Source organism: Enhydra lutris, unplaced genomic scaffold (genome assembly GCF_002288905.1).
Source record: "Enhydra lutris kenyoni isolate GAN:26980312 unplaced genomic scaffold, ASM228890v2 scaffoldscaffold42, whole genome shotgun sequence".
In the NCBI taxonomy this organism is placed as follows: Eukaryota; Metazoa; Chordata; class Mammalia; order Carnivora; family Mustelidae; genus Enhydra; species Enhydra lutris.
The window spans coordinates 6,483,950-6,504,812 of NW_019154126.1; the positions used below are offsets into that span (position 1 = coordinate 6,483,950).

Consider the following 20,863-nt stretch of genomic DNA (forward strand, 5'->3'; position numbering starts at 1 on the left):
GAATGCAAAATGGAACATCTGCTGCGGAAAACAGTTTGGCGGCTCCTCAAAAAGTTAAACAGAATTGCTGTGTGACCCAGTTATCCCGCTCCTAGGTATATATCGACGACAAGTGAGGACATAAGCTCTTAGAAAAAATTTGTATACGGATGTTCCTAGCAATAATCACAACAGTTGAAGAGTGCAAACAACCCAAATCCCAACCATGTCATGAATATAGTACATGTGGTAGTATGTACATATAGTAGAATAATAGCCAAAAAAGAATGGAGTCATGTTACTTGCTACAACATGGATGTATCCTGAACACATTATGCTAAGTGAAAGAAGCCAGACTCAAAGGCCATATGATGTATGACCCTATTTAGTTGAAATATCCAGAATGGATAAATCTGTGGAGACATGAAGCCAAGCAGTGAATATCCTGGCTTCCTGGGACAGGAGACTGGGGAGGGACTGCTAATGGATGGGGTTTATTCCAGAATTAGATATTGGTGATGGTTTGCACAACACTGCATATACAACTAAAAAGGGTGAACTTGGTGGAACACGACTTACAGCTCACTAAAATGAAAGAAAAAATTACAGGAAAGACTCATGGACCTATGAACAAATGAATCACTATGGACTTAGCATCCTGATTCAAGCAATTATTAATTTATATTTATAATACATACATGAATAAAATGATGTATATATAAAAATATCTATCACAATTGGGAAATGATACATGGCTGAACATCTACTGATACTAGGGATGTATTGTTAATACAGGATAATGGCATCGTAGTTTAAATAGTCCCTCATCTTTAAGAATACATACTGAAATGTTTACAGGTAAAATCATATGATGCTTAGAATTTGCTTCAAAATAATCCAGAGGGCATGGGGAGGGCTAAAATGAAAAAAGACTGGCCATGAATATTGAAAGTGGGTGATGGATATCTGAGATTATACTTTTTACTTCCCTATATATCTGAATTTACTTCAAAAACACTTTTAAAAATAAAAATTATATATTCTGATTTTTCATAAGTGTTCTAAAACCTTACTAATGTTATTTAGATATTCTTTTGATCTTTAAATTTTTATTTCAGTTATCACCTTGTATGGCTTCATCCCCTACCAATGTCTTCATGGCCACTGACCCCCAACAATCAAGTTCCAGTCTAAATATTACCGTAAGCGTTATGAAATTTGATCAGCCCACACCTAATATCCTACTCAATAGTGAGGCTGAAAGCTTTTTCTCAGAGATCAGAAACAAGACAAGGATACCTACTCTTACCCACTCTTTTATTCAACATATTACTGGAAGTCCTAGCTGGAGCAATTAAGCAAAAAACAAAAGGCCTCCAAATTGGAAAGGAAGGTAAAACTCTTACTGTTTGCAGATGACATTATTATAAACCCTAAAGACTCCACCAAAAACTGTTAGAATAAATAAATCCAGTAAAGTTGCAAGACACAAAATTGGTATATAAACATACACTGTGTTTCTACATACTAAAATAAACTATCAGAATGAGTAAGAAAATAATCGCATTTACAACTGCATCAAAAAGAACATACCTAAGATGTAACCAAGGGGGTAAAAGACCTGCACATTCAAAACTACAAGACAGTGCTGACAGAAACTGAAGAAAACACAAATAGATAAGAGAGTATTTCATGCTTACGGACTTGAACACTATTAATATTTCCCTACTTCCCAAAACAATCTATAGATTCAATGCAATCCCTGTCAAAATTCAAATGGCTTTATCATGGAAACAGAACAATCCTAAAATTGTGTGGAACCACAAAAGACCCTGACAAGCCAACTTAATCTTGAGAAAGAACAATAAAGCTGGAAGCATCATGCTTCCTGATTTCAAACTATATTATGATACTATAGTAAAACTGTGGTATTGGCATAAAAAAAAGACACATAAATCAATAGAACAGAATAGAGAGCCCAGAAATAAACCCATGCATAGACAGTTATTTTATGAGCAGGGAGCAGGAGAATATACAGTGGGGAAAGTATAGTCTCTTTAATAAGTGGTGTTGGGAAAACTGGATAGCCATTTGCAAATGAATGAAGTGGGACCACTACCTTTCCCCATATACAAAAATCAATTCAAAATGGATTAAAGACTTAAATCTAAGACCTGAAACCATAGAACTCCTAGAAGAAAACATAGGTGGTAAGCAACTTGACATCAGTTTTGTTGATGACTTTTTGGATCTGACACCAAAAGCAAAACACAACTAAAGCCAAAATCAACAAATGAGACTACCTTAAACTAAAAACCTTCTGCACAGCAAAAGGAATTATCAACAAAATATAAAGGCAGCCTATCAAATAGGAGAAAATATTTGCAAATCACATGTCTGATATTCAAAAAATAAAACTCAGAAAACTGAATAGCAAGAAAACTGTCTGATTTAAAAAATGGGCGGAAGGACTGAATAAACATTTTTCCAAAGAAAACATACAGGTAGCCAGCAGATACATGAAGAGATCAATAATCATCAGGGAAATGCAGATCAAAGCCACAATGACATATCACTTCATACTTGTTAGAAAAGCTAGTATCAAAAAAGCAAGAAATAACAAGTGTTGGTGAGGATACGGAACAAAGGGAATCATTGGGCACTGTTGTTAGGAATCCACATTGGTGCCTTTGTAGAAAACAGTATGGATTTTTCCTCAAAAAATTAAAAATAAAATTAACCTGTGATCCAGTAATTCCATACTGGGTATTTACCCAAAGAAAACAAAACCACTAAGTTGAAAAGATAACATGCATCTTTGTGATTATTGCAGCATTATTTATAATAGCCATAATATGAAAGCAACCCAAGTGTCCAGTGATAGATTAATGGGTAACAAAATTGTGGCACATCTCTAAGGAATGGACTATTAGCCATGAAAAATGAGATCTCGCCATTTGCAACAACATGGATTTAACACTAGGTGGAATGAGAGGAAGACAAATAGCATAGGATTTCACTTACATGGAATTTAAGCAAAAGGAGCAAAGAAAGAGACTCCCCCTCCCCCCCCACAAAAAAAGACTTATAAATACACAGAACAAACTGGTGGTTGCCAGAGGGGAGTGAGGTGGAGGAAAGTGTGAAACATAAGGGGGATTAAGAGTATGCATATCCTGATGAGCACTGAGAAATGTATATATTGGTTGAGTCGTCATATTGTACATCTGAAACCAATATAACACTGCATGTTAATTACACTTCAATAAAAAAAAAAAGGGAGAGAGGCAATATATCTGGTACTAGAGATTTTCCTTTGACAGAGTCCATCACACTTAGAATTTATTTCAAAAAAAAAAAAAAAAAATGCCAAAGACTTCCTTGGCATGCTTTCCTGAAATTGAAAAATGGTCTTGAAGTCATTTTGGTCCATCAAAGTCATCCTACCCAGTGAAAGGATGCACACACTCTGCATCTTGAAATGGGCAGGCCTAACTCATCTGTCCATATCCTCTGTCTCTCATACCCATGGAGTTAAAACGGGCGCCGGTAAAATGAAAATTTATATCTGACATCTAAAAACAACACTCAGGAACAATCATAATGTTTTCTCCAAGACAAGAAAGAAGAGAAAGTTACCTTGTGTAGAAGTTTCTGCAACTGAACAAAACTTGGAAATAAAAACAAAATGAGGAGATTGTTACTTTCATTGTGCTATAGGAATATCTAAGTGGTTGGTTAGTAACGAAACTGTGATATTGTTCTAGTATCTAGTTACTGAATGATAACTGCAGTACCATTTTCATAATCACTAAGCAGAAAACTACTTCTGACAAGTGCCTTATTTGTCCCCAAAAAGAAAATCTCTAAAGCCGCCTCTAAGCACCTTTTCCTTTCCCCAAGCTCAGTAAGTTCTGCCTATGTTCCTAATTACAGTGTCTGACCCCTAGTAAGTAATGAATGTCAAGAGTCAAGTACAGTTGACTCTTGAGCAACAAATGTGGCTTTGAACTCTGCGGGTCCCTTAGATGCAGATCTTTTCAATAAGCAGATCTTTTCAAAAAAAGATCAATAAGATCTTTTTCAGTAAGTGCTTTTCAAGCACTGTCAATATATTTTCTCTTAGGATTTTGGTGGTATTTTCTTCTGTAGCTTACTTTATTCTGAGAAGGCACTATAAAGTGTATCTAACATACAAAATATGTGCTTATCAACTGTTCATGTTATCAGTAAGGCTTAGGGACAGCGGTAGGCTATTCGTAGTTCAGTTTTTGGGGAGTCAGAAGTTCTACCTAGATTTTCAGTGTGGGGCTTGGTGCCTCGAACCCCCATCATTCAGGGGTCAACTGTATTGCTTTGTACCTACTTCTATTAACAATTATCCCACTGAATTTCAATGACAGGATTGAAAATGTTCCCAGCAGGCAGTGGAACGACAGAGCAATACATAATGAGTTCTCTTCCTTCCCTCACAGTACAGTGCCTGGTACATGGTTGGCACTCAGATTCTGTTGAAAGAATGAGCCAACTAAATAACGAATTTGACTACCAAAATGTATGTAGACAACGTAAGCTACTCCTTTGGGTAGAGACAGTGCTGGAGCTGGGGCATCAATGTGTTGTGGAATAAAGAGTGTGCTAATGTCTCAAGACAGCTACACTGGCAATAGGTCAAAAGGAGGAAAGAAATTAGATTCAAAAGATCAACTAGTCACATAAATTTCACGTTCATCTGCAAGGCTAATTTCGTAGCTTTCTATCATCAGCCCTTTACTCTCCGTTCTTCCCAAGAGAAGGCAGATGGTCAAGTACATGCAATCGGTATCACTGCCAGATGGCACTGCCTCCTGGGAAAAAAATCTGGACTGCTAGTCAAGACCCCCAGTGTCTAGCCTTCGTTTTACACCTTAGTATAAAGTGTAACTACACAGAGCTATTCATTTCCTGTGGTTCTTGGAATTTTTTTTTTTTTTTTTTTAAGATTTAAGAAAGAGAGAACACATACGCAAATAGGGGTAGGGGTAGAGGGAGCGGGAGCAGTAGATACCCGCTGAACATGGAGCCTGCCGTGAGACTCCATCCTAGGACCCTGGGATCCTGACCTGAGCCAAAGTAGCTGCTTAACCAACTGAGCCACCCACGCGCCCCTGGCTCTTAGATTCTTTGCTATACAGCGACGGGCCGGAACAAGGCTGGTTGTCCTCACATTTTGCCACAGCTAGTGGAATCACGTGGCGGGCTTGTTCAAACAGGCTATAGGGCCCCACCTCTAGAGTTTCTGATGCAGTAGGTCGGGCTAAGGTCTGAGAACAGTCATCCCTAACTAATGGCCCATGATGCTGACGCTATTCATCTGGAGAACACACTTCAAGAACCACGGAACCGAACGCTCTCAACTTTGCCATCCCGGTTCTGAAGTCCCTGGTGCTATAACCCAAGTGATGAACTCTGCTTAGTTGAAACTTTCATTGAGATAATTATACATTCACATGCATTGTAAGAAAAACACAGAGAGCCCTTGTACCATTTACCCAGTTTTCCCCAATGGAAACCTCTTGCAAAACTATCATGCAATATCACAACCAAAATATTACTATGACCCACCAATCCTCTTCAGATTTCTCCAGTTCTCCTGTACTCCCCGTAGGTATGTCTGTTGAGCTGTACGGGATTTTATCATATGTGTTGCTTCATGCATCCAGCACAACAGTTCAGAGAGAACAGTTCCATCACAGAATACGTGACAAAACAAATGACCGAAGCTAGCTCTTCACTTGGGTTAAGAATATTTACCAGGTTGGCAACACTGTGATCTCTCCACCCGGGTTGCTAACACACAAGGTGAATGCCTTTCCTTACTCCCTGCATGCCATCAGCTGCAACTGCTGACATGTGCACAACTAAACCCACCTTTGCTTCCTTAACTCTTGTATATTTGCTCAATATTTTCCCACCTTCAGCACACGGTTTTTGCTCTCATGTGGTACACACAGGCCCTATACTCACATCTCTGTGAGTACAAACATGTGCAAGGATGTACCATATTTGCCTAAATTGAGTTGTCTCTGGGAAGGTGGTTGGGGTAAAACCAAACCATACTTCTGAAGAAGCTGTGCAGTTTGAGAAACTCCAAGGTGACTCCTCTTAGAAAGCAGTACTATCATTATATATTGTTTTTAAAAGTTTGAACTTGGAATTGGCAATTAACTGGGTACCCACCCCCATAACTATTAACATTCAAGTAATATTTTTATTTCTAAGACTGTAATGTTCTTTATTTGCATTCCTTACCATTGGAATAGCTAATGTAGATATCTTAAATTGTGATGCTTGACCAATATTACAAAGGAGACAAAAGGTTAGAACTTGAATGAGTCTTATGAGTACAAATAAAGCCACGTGTCCATGCAGAAAAGTCCCATACCAAGCCAAAACAGTACAGAAGATGTACTTAAAGCTTCAAATTTTTCAGGGTTTTCTTTTCCTTTCTATCATACAGTGGTACATCAGCAAAATGAACTCCAAAGGCAACATACTCTACTTTTGTTTATGTAACAGAAGTTTTCTAAAGCAAATTTTTACCTATCAAATTCATCTTCACTGTACTGGACCTTTCATCCTTTTGTAAAAGATGTAAATGCTAAAACTGATCTCCTTTGTTAGATTTGAGGTAGATCTTCTCATATTTAACCTCTACTAAATGTAGAAGAATCTTAAGGTATAACATACCCACATATACATACATTCCTGGAGAGTTCAAGTATCAGTCTTGTACTGTTAGATCATAAACATGTTTCCTATGTAGTGGAGTCCACAAAACATGCGTAACTTACTATTCAGCGTGTTACTGACACAGAAGGGGTATCACCTGACCATTCTCCTGTCTGTTATCATGACCTGTTTCCTGGGGCTGCTATAAAAAATACAAGTCCTTGCGGCGCCTGAGTGGCTCATTGTGTTAAGCCTCTGCCTTCGGCTCAGGTCATGATCCCAGGATCCTGGGATCCAGCCCTGCATGGGGCTCTCTGCTCAGCAGGGAGCCTGCTTTCTCTCCCTCTGCCTGCCTCTCTGCCGACTTGTGACCTCTCTGTCAAATACATAAATGAAATCTTAAAAACAAGTTCTCATACTTACAGAGGAACCTCCCCACTGTGTTTCCCTAGTAGCAGACTCCATATTTGCTAGTTCAGTATTCACGGAGACTTTAGAGAACGTAACTACTGTGAATATTGAGAACTGACTGCATCTTAAGTCCTGTCCTCGGTGCCAAGTCCCAGGTCTGTACATACTGGGTATGGCCTGCTGGGTATCTGGGTGAGCCAAAATGCTGCGAATTCAACTTGTGCACAAATGTAGCCAGTATCTTCCTTATCCCCCTGCCCGGTCTACTCCTTCTAGCTCCTCATCTTCAGTCCCTTCTCCCCAGAATAACACCATCAATGACCTGACTCCTGAAAGGAAAACCTTAGAGATCATGTTGGAGTTGGTTTCTTCATGTTCCAGATTGCCAATACTGGACTCTCTTATCTCTGGATTCCTTTCATTCTACTCATTCCCTGTGCCACTGTCTTATTTCAGTCCTCTCTGAACCTCTACCTTGAGGGATGAAATCAGCCTACGAATTGACCTCCCTGTCCAATTCTTGTCCCATCTCCAGCCCACTGCGACAGAGATTCTCCTCAAGGCACTGGTTTTATTAGTTTCTGCCCAGAGTACATTGTTTTTGCCCGAATCTGCTTTAACAGAGTCCGACTTTTTCCCTGACTTGGCTCTCTCTCCTTTCCATGCATTTCTTCACAGTGCTGTCAGCGATCGTTCTAAAACACAAATCCTATTGTGTCATAGGGTCTGCTTTCCTACACCTCTCTACCACATCCACTATAAAAGCCCTATAAAGTTCTAGATGATCAGGCACAATCTCTCTGACCTCCTGGTTCCCCCTTGTCATTCCACATCTGTTAACACTGGCTTCCTTACTAGCCCTAAAATGTATCACACATATTCCTGCCACAGGGCCTTTGCACCTTCAGTTCCCTCTGCCCGAAACAGTCTTTTCACAAGTAGCTGTAAGGCTAAAGAATTCACAAAAAATCATTCTGCTACAACGTCTTTTCCTCAAAGAGGCTCCCATCTTCCCCATGTAAAATCACACTCTTCTCAGTTTACTCTCTACCCCTTAGCCTGCTTTTTCTTCCCAGATTCCTTAACCACTGACTCTACATCTACATATATTAGCTTTTGTCCATGTGCTCCCTATGAAACAAAAACTATGAGAGTGAGGACGTGGTGTCCTTTACTTCTCTGTCCCCAACACTTACAATAATGCCTAGTATATGGCTGGTACTCAAGTATTTGTTAAATGGACAAATACATGCCTAAAATCTATATGTGGCTCTATAATAGCCTTAAGGATAAGCTCTGAATCCCTTAATATCTCTCCTCTGCCTCTGGCGTCATCTGCCTTCACCCTCTGGTTTAAACCATACACTCACAGCTCAGGTAAAGAACCTATGTTTTCTAGAAGCTTCTTGTTACTCAGTTTTAAGTGCCTTTCGCCCTCTCTACCTCTTTCCTTTTTGTCTTGCCTAAACCCTGTGGGGCTTCAAGACAGCTCAGGCTTAGCTCCTTGCAAAAACCTTCCTCAGGGGCCTGCACCCTCTCTGGCAACCAGTTCCATGCACGCCCACTGTGCTCACCACCTTCTACTCCAATGGGTCCTTAACTTCTCTGCCTTACGGCTACACCCAGCTCCTTGGGGGCAGTGCCTTCACCTAATTCATCTTTGTACTCCCAGACAGTCGGTGTCTAGTATATGCTCAATAAAATACATGAAGTGGAACAGTCCTTTAAAAATAATATATAGCTGGTAGTTATAAAAGGCCTTGAAATTCAAACAAATCTATGCCACTGATGTACCATACGAGTGTAAACAACTGACATTGTTAAGGAGGTGAGTCACTGAAGGGAGTGTTTTCTAACAATTTCCGTGAACATCGAAAATGCGGGTCACAGAATATAAGAATAAGAAAAGAAGTTACTATAAGCAAAATGAAGTATAGTCAGGGAGGGTTTGTTAGGTGAGGAACAAAACTGAGTTTTATGAGGGATTCTAGACATTACTAACAGATAAAGTTTAACTGTACTAGTTTCTCTATGATTTATATAATATGCTCCAGAGTAAGCTAAAAACGTTGATGTTAAAGACCAGTCTCCCAATGGACTTACATATTTAACATATAAATGGGAAAAAAATGAACTAAGATCAAAGATCTCGAACAATTCTCAAAAAAATTATAATAACAGAAACCTAACGATCCAGTAAGTTACTGTGTAACTGCGATTAACCTCAGACTCCAAGCACGTGCCACAGAGAAGAAACAGCTGCAAAGGATGTCATTTCAACAAATCAGTAGACGTTAAAAAACAGTATCCAAACATAACCCTGTAGATATGTTAACTAAAATCTCTATATTGTTTTTACAAATAAAATACTGGTTTCAATTAGAAATGGCCAGGAATTGACCTCATTTTTTATTTCAACACTGTCCCAACCCCTTACAAACACTATCCTGAAAATGATGTCATCCCTGCTACAATCCCATTACTGAGGGTCTTTGGATAATAGCCAGCCTTCGTGGAGAACATACTGTGTTTAATCCTCACAGTAATTCTACAGGGTAGTTAATATTCTCTCTCTTTTGTTGTTGTTGTTGTCTAGATGAGGAAACAAGACACTACAGAAGTTCATGAACTTGCTCATGGTAACACCAATGCAAAGCCAGGAGTTTTTAGTCTGTAGACAGCAAAGCTCACTTTGGGGAGAAAAAAAAAAACCCAAAAATCACGAAAGAACACCACAACCAAAACATTAATCCTGACAGCCAGTGGAATATTTAACTTGAAACTATCATAACAAATCTTTCCATAGCATGAAATCACTAAGACTGTAGCAGTAGCCACTGGCAACATGGGTCCGTTTCTTCTCTGCTCTGTGACACATGGAATTACCATCTAGTCATATCTTCTCATTGGCAGCCTCTGGAGAGAAATGTTTAAATAGCCTAAGCCCAGGTCTAGTGCACAGACTTACCTAAGCTTGACCTTGTATTGGATCTTTCTATTATTGCATGCTTGCTGGGATTGTTTAACACAGAGCGCTTGGCGAGCGAGATGTCAGCCGTGACCCTTGTGATGGATATCCTGTTGGAGGAACACGTAACAGAAGACTCTGAGGTTATTAGCCGAATACCAGGGGATAGAAATACATTCCCCAAACTCACTTAAGTTTGAAATGCATAGTGAACAGTATTTTCAAATGAAAAGATGTTAGGGCACCAAATCCTTCATTTCTGCTTATCCCGCACCTCCTTACTCGGCATTTATCGTTTGCTTACCAAGTACTAAGCGCTGTATATCTCACTGAATTATCCCCCCAACACTAGCAGAGAGGCTTCTTATAGTCCCACTTTTGCTGATGAAGAAAATGAGCCAAATATTCATCCAAGGCTGTCTACGTCTAAAAGGGGGAGCTGGGGCTTGAACCCAGGTTCCCAAAAACCTGTATTCTTAGCCCCTTCGTCGGGAGTGTGGTGCTGTGATAGGCACAAAGAATGAATAAGAACAAGACAAACACGGTCTTTCCTCAGAGAGAGAAGAGTCTAGTGGAAGAGATGGGCAACAGATAAGAACACTACTTGGTAAAATCACTAAAGCTCAAGATGGCTGCTGTGGAGAAGACGGTATTGTGTCAGGTGGTAAGTTATTGCGGGGGGAGTGCATTTTTAGGTGTGGTAGAAATGAGAGCATTTACTGTTACCAGTAAAATGACTTATAGACCACAGAGAGCCAAATATACAATAGGAAAAGCTGGGGGGTAAAACAGAAGCCTCACAATACCTTTGAAGGCAATGGTAAAAGGGATACTAAAGGTTTGGTGAAAAGTCTGTTTCCGAGTTAGAGCCCTCCGCCTCCCCTCTAATTCCATGAAGTTGCCAGGGGATGCTCGATAGAAGATGGCTAGTTTATTCTCTACAGGTAATCACACGCAGGGCCCGTGACCAGGAGACCCTACGCAGAGTGAGGACAGGGCCACTAGATGGAAAAGAAAGGATTCTAAATGGGGAGCCCTCAGCCTCTTGCCCATCTTACAATTTTGATAGCCAGGCTTACATCCTCCAGGGATTAAAATGGAAGCTCTTGGGGCACCTGGGTGGCTCAGTGGGTTAAAGCCTCTGCCTTTGGCTCAAGTCATGATCCCAGAGTCCTGGGATCGAGCCCCACATTGGCCTCTCTGCTCAGCCGGGAGCCTGCTTCCTCCTCTCTCTCTGCCCGCCTCTGCCTGCTTGTGATCTCTGTCTGTCAAATAAATAAAATTAAAAAAAAAAAAAAAAAAAAAAAAAGGAAGCTCTTTCCCTGGGACATCTGACCTGAGGAAAAAGGCCAAAAGGAAGAAGACTACAAAATAGTAACCCCGGAGGTTTCCTATGGACATGGCCTGGTGAGGTTGTCCTATAGGGAAGCACCAAGCCGACAAGCTTCACCTACGAGTATGGAATTTCCAAGTGATTACGTGATGTTCTATTTTTAAATTGGAGCGCTGTGGTGTTCACTGAGCATCTTAGAAAAACCTCTGAAATGAAAGCCCAGACAGAAAAATCAATAAATGAAGAATACAGCTGACTCCTGCAACAACGTGCGGGTTAGAGGCACTGACTTCCTGTGTAGTCAGAATCCACCATGAGCTTTGGGCTTGACTGCTAGCAGCCTACTGTTGACTGGAAGCCTTACCAATCACCTCAACAGTCTATTAACACATATTCTGTATCTTACATATGCTATACACTGTATTCTTACAACAATATATAAGTTGTTCTTAAATTTTCCAGTATTTCTAGGTGGTTCACTGGCAAGGTTTTTCAGATTGTTACAATCCTCCCCCCAATTTTCCAATATATTTATTGGAAAAACAACAACAACAACAACAACAACAAAAACCCTCCTAGAAGAGGAGCCACACAGTTCAAAGCCCTGTTGTTCAAGGGTCAACTGTATTTCAAGTTGAAAGCTAAGACATTATTATATCTGTGAAACTGTAACAAATTTCTATTTAGAAACTCAGAATGAGTTTTTGGCAACCAAAAATGACAGAAAAATTCAAAAGAGAGCTGGGACATAAAGTTAAGAAACTCTAAAGGGTAAAACAAAAAAGGCAAAGACAGAGAACACAGAAGAAAACATATACAAATGAGAGAACCACCCAGGAGGTTCAACTTCCAAATAACACAAGAACTTCAGGAAAAAAGAGAATAACGAAAGCAGAGAAACTTAAAAAAAAGAAAAAAAAAAAAATCAATCCCAGGTCCCACACGGAGGGTCTGAAATGGAAGTTTTCTGTTCTTCTCAACATTGGAAGCCAGAAGAGAATGGGGCAGAAAGTTTTCAAAATCCTAAAGGGAAATTATTTCAATCAAAATTCTATAGCCATGGGGCGCCTGGGTGGCTCAGTGGGTTAAGCCGCTGCCTTCGGCTCAGGTCATGATCTCGGGGTCCTGGGATCGAGTCCTGCATCGGGCTCTCTGCTCAACGGGGAGCCTCCTTCCCTCTCTGTCTCTCTCTGCCTGCCTCTCCATCTACTCGTGATCTCTTTCTGTCAAATAAATAAATAAATAAAATCTTTAAAAAAAAAATTCTATAGCCATTAGTGGGCAGATGGAGCTCAGATGGTTAAATGTCTGCCTTCAGCTCAGGTCATGATCTCAGGGTCTTGGGATCAAGTGGCTCCTCTCAGCAGGGAGCCTGCTTCTCTCTCTCTGCCTGCCTCTCTGCCTACTTCTGCTCTCTGTCGAATGAAGGAATGAATCAATCAATCAATAAAATCGTAAAAAATAAATTCTGTAGCCATTTTAACTGTCAGTGAAATGGGAGGGTTGATGAAAGACACTTTTAGACATTCAGGGCCTCAAAAAGTTATGTACTTTTCTAGGGCAACTACCAGAGAATGCTGTTAACGGAAAGGACAGAGTAAAGCCCCAGATCAATGGATATAAGGAAAAGGGGCTCCAACCCAAGAGGAAGGCAAAAGGAATATCAAGAATAATGTTGAAGGATGTCCTGGAATGACAAATGTGCACCCGTCAAAGACAGAAACTGTCCAGACCAGAGATGGCCAGAATGCTCCCAGAGGTTCGAGAAGACAAAGGGGAGTGACAACAGGATGCATTTCAGGATACCATGAGGAGGTTCTGACAGCTGGGGGGTTCAGGGCTGAATTAATGCCAAACACAGAGGAAGTAAAGCAAGCGTAGAAAGGTATATTACTTATCTCAAGGAAAACACAGAAGACAGAGTCATTACAGTGTATACTACAGCTCATTGGCATATTATCCAGGGAGTCATAATACATACTAAGAAATGGAGCCACCTGAATACATCCTTCTCCCACATGCTTGGACCTTTCTGTGCGTGGTACTGCTCAGCTGAGAATCCACTGACCTGCTTCTCGCGTTAGCTCAGTAGGCTGTGTGAAGTTGGGTCACTATTTCAACTCCTACAGTTATGCTCTGGGAATTGTCACTACTTGGGGTTCCGCCAAAAAGGAGACCTTGATAATCCTAAGAGCAAAATTCTGGGGACAATACAGTTTGGAGTAGTGGGTTTTTCTTGTTGTTGTTGTTGTTTTTAAGATTTTATTTATTTATTTGACAGAGAGAGAGATCACAAGTAGGCAGAAAGGCAGGCAGAGAGAGAGGGGGGAAGCAGACTCCCTGCTGAGCAGAGAACCTGATGCGGGGCTCGATCCCAGGACCCTGGGATATCATGACCTGAGCCGAAGGCAGGGGCTTTAACCCACTGAGCCACCCAGGCGCCCCTAGAGTAGTGGTTCTTAACCCTCACAGTATGTATCAAGATCACCGTATCAGCTTTTACAGTTACAGGAGATCCTGCCTTGGAGATGTGGTTTCATCTGGTCACAGGTGGAACCCAAGCCCTTGTTGGGCTGGTGTTTTATTTTTAAAGTATTGCCGATGATTCTAATGTGCAGCCAGGCTAGATAACCACCAGTTTAGAGGTTGTCTCACATCTAAGCAAATTATCTACACAACAAAATAAAGTGATGTAATGTTACCCAGGATTATTGATTTCCAATAAGATTCCCTCGCAGAAGATTCAGCAGTGTACATATCCCTACAATTCCGTTCCCATTCCAGACACTTTAGTGCTGATAGCTGACATTTTCAGTCTCTGGGGAGGAAACCGAATTCATCACTGGTGGTAGCTTTCCTTCTCATCCTCAATTTCCTTGTTAATTTACCTGTCAGTGTCCTACAAGGGGAATGTGAATGTTGCTTTGTTTACATGACACAGCTGGTTAGGATGGGTCTGATTGTAAACGGGCTACTCTACTGCACACAAGAGAAAGACGATAATGATTTATCATCTATTCCTTGATCTGACAGCCAGGATCACGATTCTGACAACTCCCTAGGGCTTCAACAAATGAACTTAACTAGGTTTAGGAACAGAAAAGAACTCCCGTCAAGAATCTTTTTATTACCAACACCTCCTTTCATATTTTCTTCCCCTTGGGCTTTAAATTTTTAAAAATAAATTTAGTTTATTTAATAGATAATGAAGGAGTAATTCATTTCTCCCTTTTAAAATTACATGTATATGGAAGTACCTGATACTTTGGATCAGTTTCCTCCCCCTACTGCTACGAGAACCAAAGACATTTAATGATTCAGGTACTCTGGATGTCTTGCCATGGGTTAAAAAATTTTTGCATGGATTTTTTAAGTGTATCTTATGGGCCCTATTAATTCCTTTGAGGATCTTTAATTGGTGCTCTCAAGCCTAGAATGCTGAACTTGAGTTCTGAGTCAAATGAGCCAAGGCAGGTGCATTAATAAAGCCGTGGAAATTACTTCCGGCCAGAAAGAGCAGACTGACAACATTCAGATATTTTGTTCATTTTTTCCTTAAATGAAATCAATCTGGATGGGCCAACACTTTCAAACAGGGGTCCAAGACATGTTCTATGGCTGGAATCGGTCTTCCAAATTCAGAACTTAACTAGGTTTAAACAGTAAGGAAATGCCATCTCATTTTTCCATCTTTGGCATTTTGGAAAGCGCAGTGGGTTAACTCAGGGAAAGCACAGTGCTTTGTCTAGTAATTTTCTGGGTGTGTATGCTCAAGGAGACAACCCCAAATTAGGATAAATGACAGAGTCAAGCATAAAGAACTGAATGGTAAATGAGCCTAATCAGGGGTATGTCTTTTTCACGTGGCCAGTGCCAGACAGCCTTGGACCAAGCCAAACCCTGTGTTTTCCTGGCACAAACTAAAACATACTTCATAAAATTATGGAAAAAAAAAAAGTCAAATTAGGAACATTTGATTATGTGGGCCTTGTTTATATAGTCTTTTTTACACCTGGAAACATAATTTCTGCTTTCTTTTCCTGTCTCTTTCAGTCCTTTCCTTGTCCTGCTGTAGGTTTCCCCGTGTGGCCTTGGCTCCCCCACTAAAAGTTGATATAAATTACAAATGGCTGTAGGAGCAGGTGTGGTCAAGGAAGAAAGCAGTATACTTAGACATTTAAAAGAACACTGAAACCCACAGATACTATGTATTGTACTTGTATCCTTAGGATGTGAGAAGGACAGGAATGTAGAATAGAGACACCAAATGTGTCTTATTAAAAATACAGAAATATAGGGATGCCTGGGTGACTCAGTCAGTTAAGTGTCTGCCTTTGGCTCAGGTCATGATCTCAGGTCCTGGAATCGAGCCCCGCCTCAGGCTTCCTGCACAGTGGGAAGTCTGCTTGTGCCTCTCCTTCCCCTCAACTCCTCCCCCTGCCTGTGTGCACACTCCCTCTCAAATAAATATATATAATCTTTAAAAAACTACAGACATATAAACTAGTCCTGTATGCTACCCTTTGCTTAAATTTCGAACTTTCCATTTTAGACTCCTATCATAGCTTTGATGCTTCAGGAACCAGCTTAACTTTGACCACAGTGTCCCCAGATTCTCTGACTTAAGGTTTCCTTCCAATTAACTAGAAGTAAGCTCCATGAAGCCAAGACCCTTGCCTGACTTTTTTTCTTCACAATGCCCAGCACACAGAGTCCGCTCAATAAAATTTGCTGAAGCAAGCTGAAGGGGGAAGGGAAGAGAAGAAAAGGATTATGTCCAAGTGGATGAACATGGCACATGAGATACAGTCCTGGCTCTCTCACCACTTGCTCCTTGTCTAGAGACTTGCCTTGAGGACCTCTAAGGAGCTTGCCCGATTCCTTCACCCACTTAACACCCATTGACTGGCCCAACCTTTCTCTTTCTAATTCAAGTGAGTGAAATCTTAGCTACCTTTCTTAGATGGTAACATCCCTGTCAGTGTCCGTCCTTCCTCCTTTTACGCCATGTGCACCTTAGGGGCTGAGCTGCCCATTCCTTTACTTTGTAGTTTACCGCTCAAGGTTTCCATTGATGGTTGACACCAGAGGCCCACAAAGACAGTGAGTGGCTTCCCCATCTCTCCATTTCCAGAGGCCCACAAAGACAGTGAGTGGCTTCCCCATCTCTCCATTTCTTTAGCTGGAGGCGCACATGGGAGACGTTCATTCAGCCTCACCCACGTATTGTTCCCACTGAGCACAGTTCCAGGCATTGAGAACACAAGAGTTTACAAAGCAGATAGAAAAAAAAATGCAAAAAAAATCTGCCCTCATGGAGTTTACATTCTGACTGTGGGAGAATGACAACAAAGTTCATTAATAGAATATATAAAAGAGTTATGGAAAAAGTCAAGGATGGGAAAGAGAGAATGTGTGTGTGTGTGTGTGTGTAGTGTAGTGGGTATTTGTGTGCACCTACATCAAGGACAGTATCTGATGGAAACATCTTTCTTGCACAGGGAACTGCAAATGCAAAGGCCCTGAGGTGGGCATATACCAGGCTGTCTGGAACACTCATGGAACCACTAGGAAGTCAGTGTGGCAGGAACAGAACGAGCAAGCGGGAGAGTGTAAGAGATGAAGTCAGAAGTAAGGAGGGGGTGGGGGAGTGTGGATGGTCTGACCGGAGAGGTTCTTAAAGGCCACCGTAGGGACTTCAATTTTTATGCTGAGTAAAAAGAGAAGTCACTGGTTGGATCTGAACAAAGCAGGGATGAGACGCACTCACATTTTAACAGAGTTGTGCAGCCTGCAGAATTGAGACAAGAGATCAAGGAAGCGAGGACGGAAGCAAAGATACAAGTTATGAGGCTATTCATGACGTGATGCAGGAAGAGGCGCTGGTGTCTTAGGCCAAAAGGATAGCAGAGGATGTGCGAGAAGTCGTTTGGTTCTTGATATATTTTGAAGAAACACACAATGGTAGTTGGATGTGGGATATAAGAGAAAAAGGGCAGTCAAGAATGACTCGGTGATTTGGGGTGGATGGGTCTTGGGTCTGAAAGATGAAGCAGGTGTACATGAGGCATGGGCTACTAGGAGAGGAGCAGGTTCGGAGGGGAGTTGGGAGGTTCCGTCTGAGAAGTCTATTCGACATCTCAGTGGTGATACTGAACAGGCAGTTGGATACAAGGATCTAGAATTCAGAGGACGGACCTGCGAAGGAATGCTATTTACAAGTCCTACATCAAATGAAATCTCTCGCAGAATGAATGCAACCAGAAGAGAGAAGACCAAAGGACTTGGTCCTGGGTGCTCCAAGGTGTCTAGTCGATGAGGAAGAACCAGCCAAGGAGAAAAAGGAGACAAAGTGAGGTAAGAGAAAACCCAGAAAAGTGTGCTTGTAGAAAGCAAGCACATAAAGTAGTTAAAAGAGGAAGAAGCAGTCCAACACGCCAATTAACAGGAGCGCTGAGGCTTCATCCCTGGATTTAAGCAACGTGAAGGTCACTGATGATCGGACATGACTAGTTTTGGTTGAGTGACGGATGCGTTAACTGGAGTACATTTCAGTATGAGAGGAGAACAAGGATGTACTATGTGTTGAAGGAGATTTGCTGTAAAGAAAAGGAGAAAAATGGGCTAGCTGGAGGGGAATATGGTTCAAACTTCCACTGAAGGGAGAAATAACCACATCCTTTAATGCTGATGGAGTTTCCATTAGAATGAGAAGCAGTGATGAGAAAGGAAAGGATTCTATAGCTGTGTCGGGATGGGGAATGGGATCTAGAGCCCAAGTGGGTGGGTTGGCCATTGCTAGGAACACAGTGAAAGGGAAAAAAGAAGGACACTCAGGCAAACACTGAAGCTGGGCTCGATGTGGTGGGGAGAATTCTTGGAAGTCTCCTCCATTTGTTTACCTCTATTGTCTCTGTGAAAGAGGAAGCACGTTCATCGGCAAGAGGGATGAGTAGGAGTTTGGAGGATTGCTGAGGGAGGAGATGGTATGGAAGTCTTGAAGAGTAGAAAAGTGAATAGAAGAGAGATATTGAGTATTATTGCTGGGCAGCCCTAAGAGCCAGCTAATCATGAATTTAGGGTGAGACAGGTCAACAAGAATGTGGCCAAGTTCAGCTTAGACACAGGTGCAGGAAGAGAGCGCTCGCTTATCCAGGGTTGAGGATATACTGAGCAAACACGACAAATATTTACTGAATTCAACAGAACTGGATGAAACTCACTGCCCATTGCCATACAGACCGCAGAGGGTAGTTTTCTCTTGTGATCACATGCCCTGTCCCACCCGGGTTTTGCCATCTTCACGGAGAAATCCACAAAATCCAGGATTTGGGGAATACTCACCGTCCTTCAAATCTGTGTTTTAAAAAATCAAACAATGCTTTCTGCATCATATCCGTGACCTGCAATTGAGCAAGCAATACATTAAGATACGGCAAAAATATTACTAATTACAACAAAACTGTTTCATCCCCAAGACTGTTTATCCCATTTGGATAGAACACATGTGAGACTGCCCCATTCTCCCATGGCTGAGTTCTGATACAAGCACAATGAAAAAGGTGAAGTTCCCCAAATTTATCCTGATGTTTCAGTGACAGTACATGACGATGACGTCACAAGTGGTTTCAGGCGCTCGCCATTTGATACCGTTTCCCCAGAGTAAACCGAAGCTTAGCAAAAGGTCCCCAGCAACAGCCATCAAAACAAAGCAGAACAAAACAGGAAGCAGTATATACCACAGCTTGGAAAATAATGTGTCTTGCTGCTGCAAGCTCTTTAAGCTTGAAATTCAAGAGGGAGGCGGAACCACAAAGCAAGTCAGCTTGCGAATGTCAAGTGTAGTGCACTCCAGAGGGCAGATACCTACCTCGTACCCCTTCAGAGAAGGGCCCACCAAGACCACTGGTCGCATAGAAGGAACCACGTCGTAAGGAGGAGTGTGCTCTGTCTGCAGAGAGAGATGAGAGGACTTCAGATGCTTAAAAGGCAGGGGGGACCTGAAATGTTCTAAGTATAAATTATTCTTTCTGAACTGTGTAATAAGAGGCACCGGCATTCCAGAACTTTCCTTTTTTTTTACTTGCCTCTTTCCTCGATAAACCCAATCAAAGCTTGATGGGCTTATTCTCCTAAAGTTGTCAAGTTCCTGAATTGTCTATGGTTTTCTTGCTCTCCTCAAGAAAGACTACTAACCTAGCAGGAAGCAGAAAGTGCTGCTTTTTGAACAAAAACTAGTTGGAAGGACAGCAGACATGCCTCGTGCAGAGCAGGTGCTTTAGGCTCGATGGGAAGTTAATATTGCTTTTCAAATGCATCTGAGAGTTTCCTGAAGGCTTGAAGGATCAGGCCTAACATGGTTAATTACGGAGAAAAGAAAAGTCATACTAGCTTTGCATCTTAGATGTTTGTCTTACCTGGATAAAACCTAATTTCAAAACATTATAACATTCATTACCAAAATACTTGAAAATCCCTGCTCTCCTCTGAGAGTTTAAGTCAACAGGCACGCTCGTTCCACTAAGCAGTAATTAGGGTCACTATCACGGGTTAGTGACGCACGGCTTTGGATTTCCGGTTTCTAGACCTCGGAACTTGAAAACTTAAGAGGTAAGGTTTGTGCGTCTTGGAAGGAAGGCGGTTAACGTGTGATAACGTAGTCAAGCAGCTGCAGGGGCCTCAAAAGCTTCATTATCAACTTGCACATCTAATAGGCTTCTCTAGAGTAGTTTAGGTAATGTCTCTGTTACATAACTAATTCATGCCTTTCTTTCTCTTTTGGAAGAGTAAGGGGAAGAGCTAAATTATGGACCAATTTCTAAAACTTTGCAAAGTTTTCAGCTTTGCTGCTTCACATAAAATGGTCAAATAAAATTTTTCAAAAAAAAAATCAGGTAACAACTTATCTGTTTGATAAATTTAAAGCTGGCTATTTCTGGTCGGCAGAAAATGCTACACAGACCCAAAGTGACTTTTTTGAATGCAGAAGACAGAGATCAGGTCTTAAACATGGGGGTAAACAAATCACTGTCATCTGAATCTTTCTGCATTAAGGAGTGTCTAAAAAAATATATTTTCAGAATCACAGAGACCAAAAAAAGATTTTTTAAACTATTTTAAGCATTTGAAAAACTAACGTGCGAACGTAATTTCTGCACAGCCTGGTGCCCAAGAACATTTTACTGTTGCTTAAAATTGCCCATTACAGGGGTGCCTGGGTGGCTCCGTGCTGAGCATCTGACTCTTGGTTTTAGCTCAGGTCATGATCTCAAGGGTCATGAGTTCGAGCCCTGCATGGGGCCCTGTGTGCTCCGTGTAGAGCCGGCTTGAGAGTCTCTCTCCCTCTGCCCCCTACTCCCCTGTTGTCCCCTCCCTCTCAAATAAATAAACAATTTTTTAAAAAATTGTCCATTACAAACTTTCTGACTTTAATTGAATTTAACTTGCTTCCGGGGGTTGGG

General features: G+C 41.3%; 1 protein-coding gene across 6 annotated transcripts in view; it reads right to left on the reverse strand.

The window, feature by feature from the left end:
• The window catches only part of LOC111155505 (calcium voltage-gated channel auxiliary subunit beta 2), a 384,925-nt gene that overhangs the window by 6,686 nt on the left and 357,376 nt on the right, over positions 1–20,863 (reverse strand). For all 6 annotated transcript variants that reach the window (XM_022515679.1, XM_022515681.1, XM_022515676.1 and 3 more), the window contains 3 exons: positions 19,273–19,353; positions 18,747–18,805; positions 10,070–10,179 (listed from right to left, as the gene is read on the reverse strand). In XM_022515679.1, the coding sequence (XP_022371387.1) occupies positions 10,070–10,179; positions 18,747–18,805; positions 19,273–19,353 (250 nt within the window). The remainder of the gene's footprint in view (positions 1–10,069; positions 10,180–18,746; positions 18,806–19,272; positions 19,354–20,863) is intronic.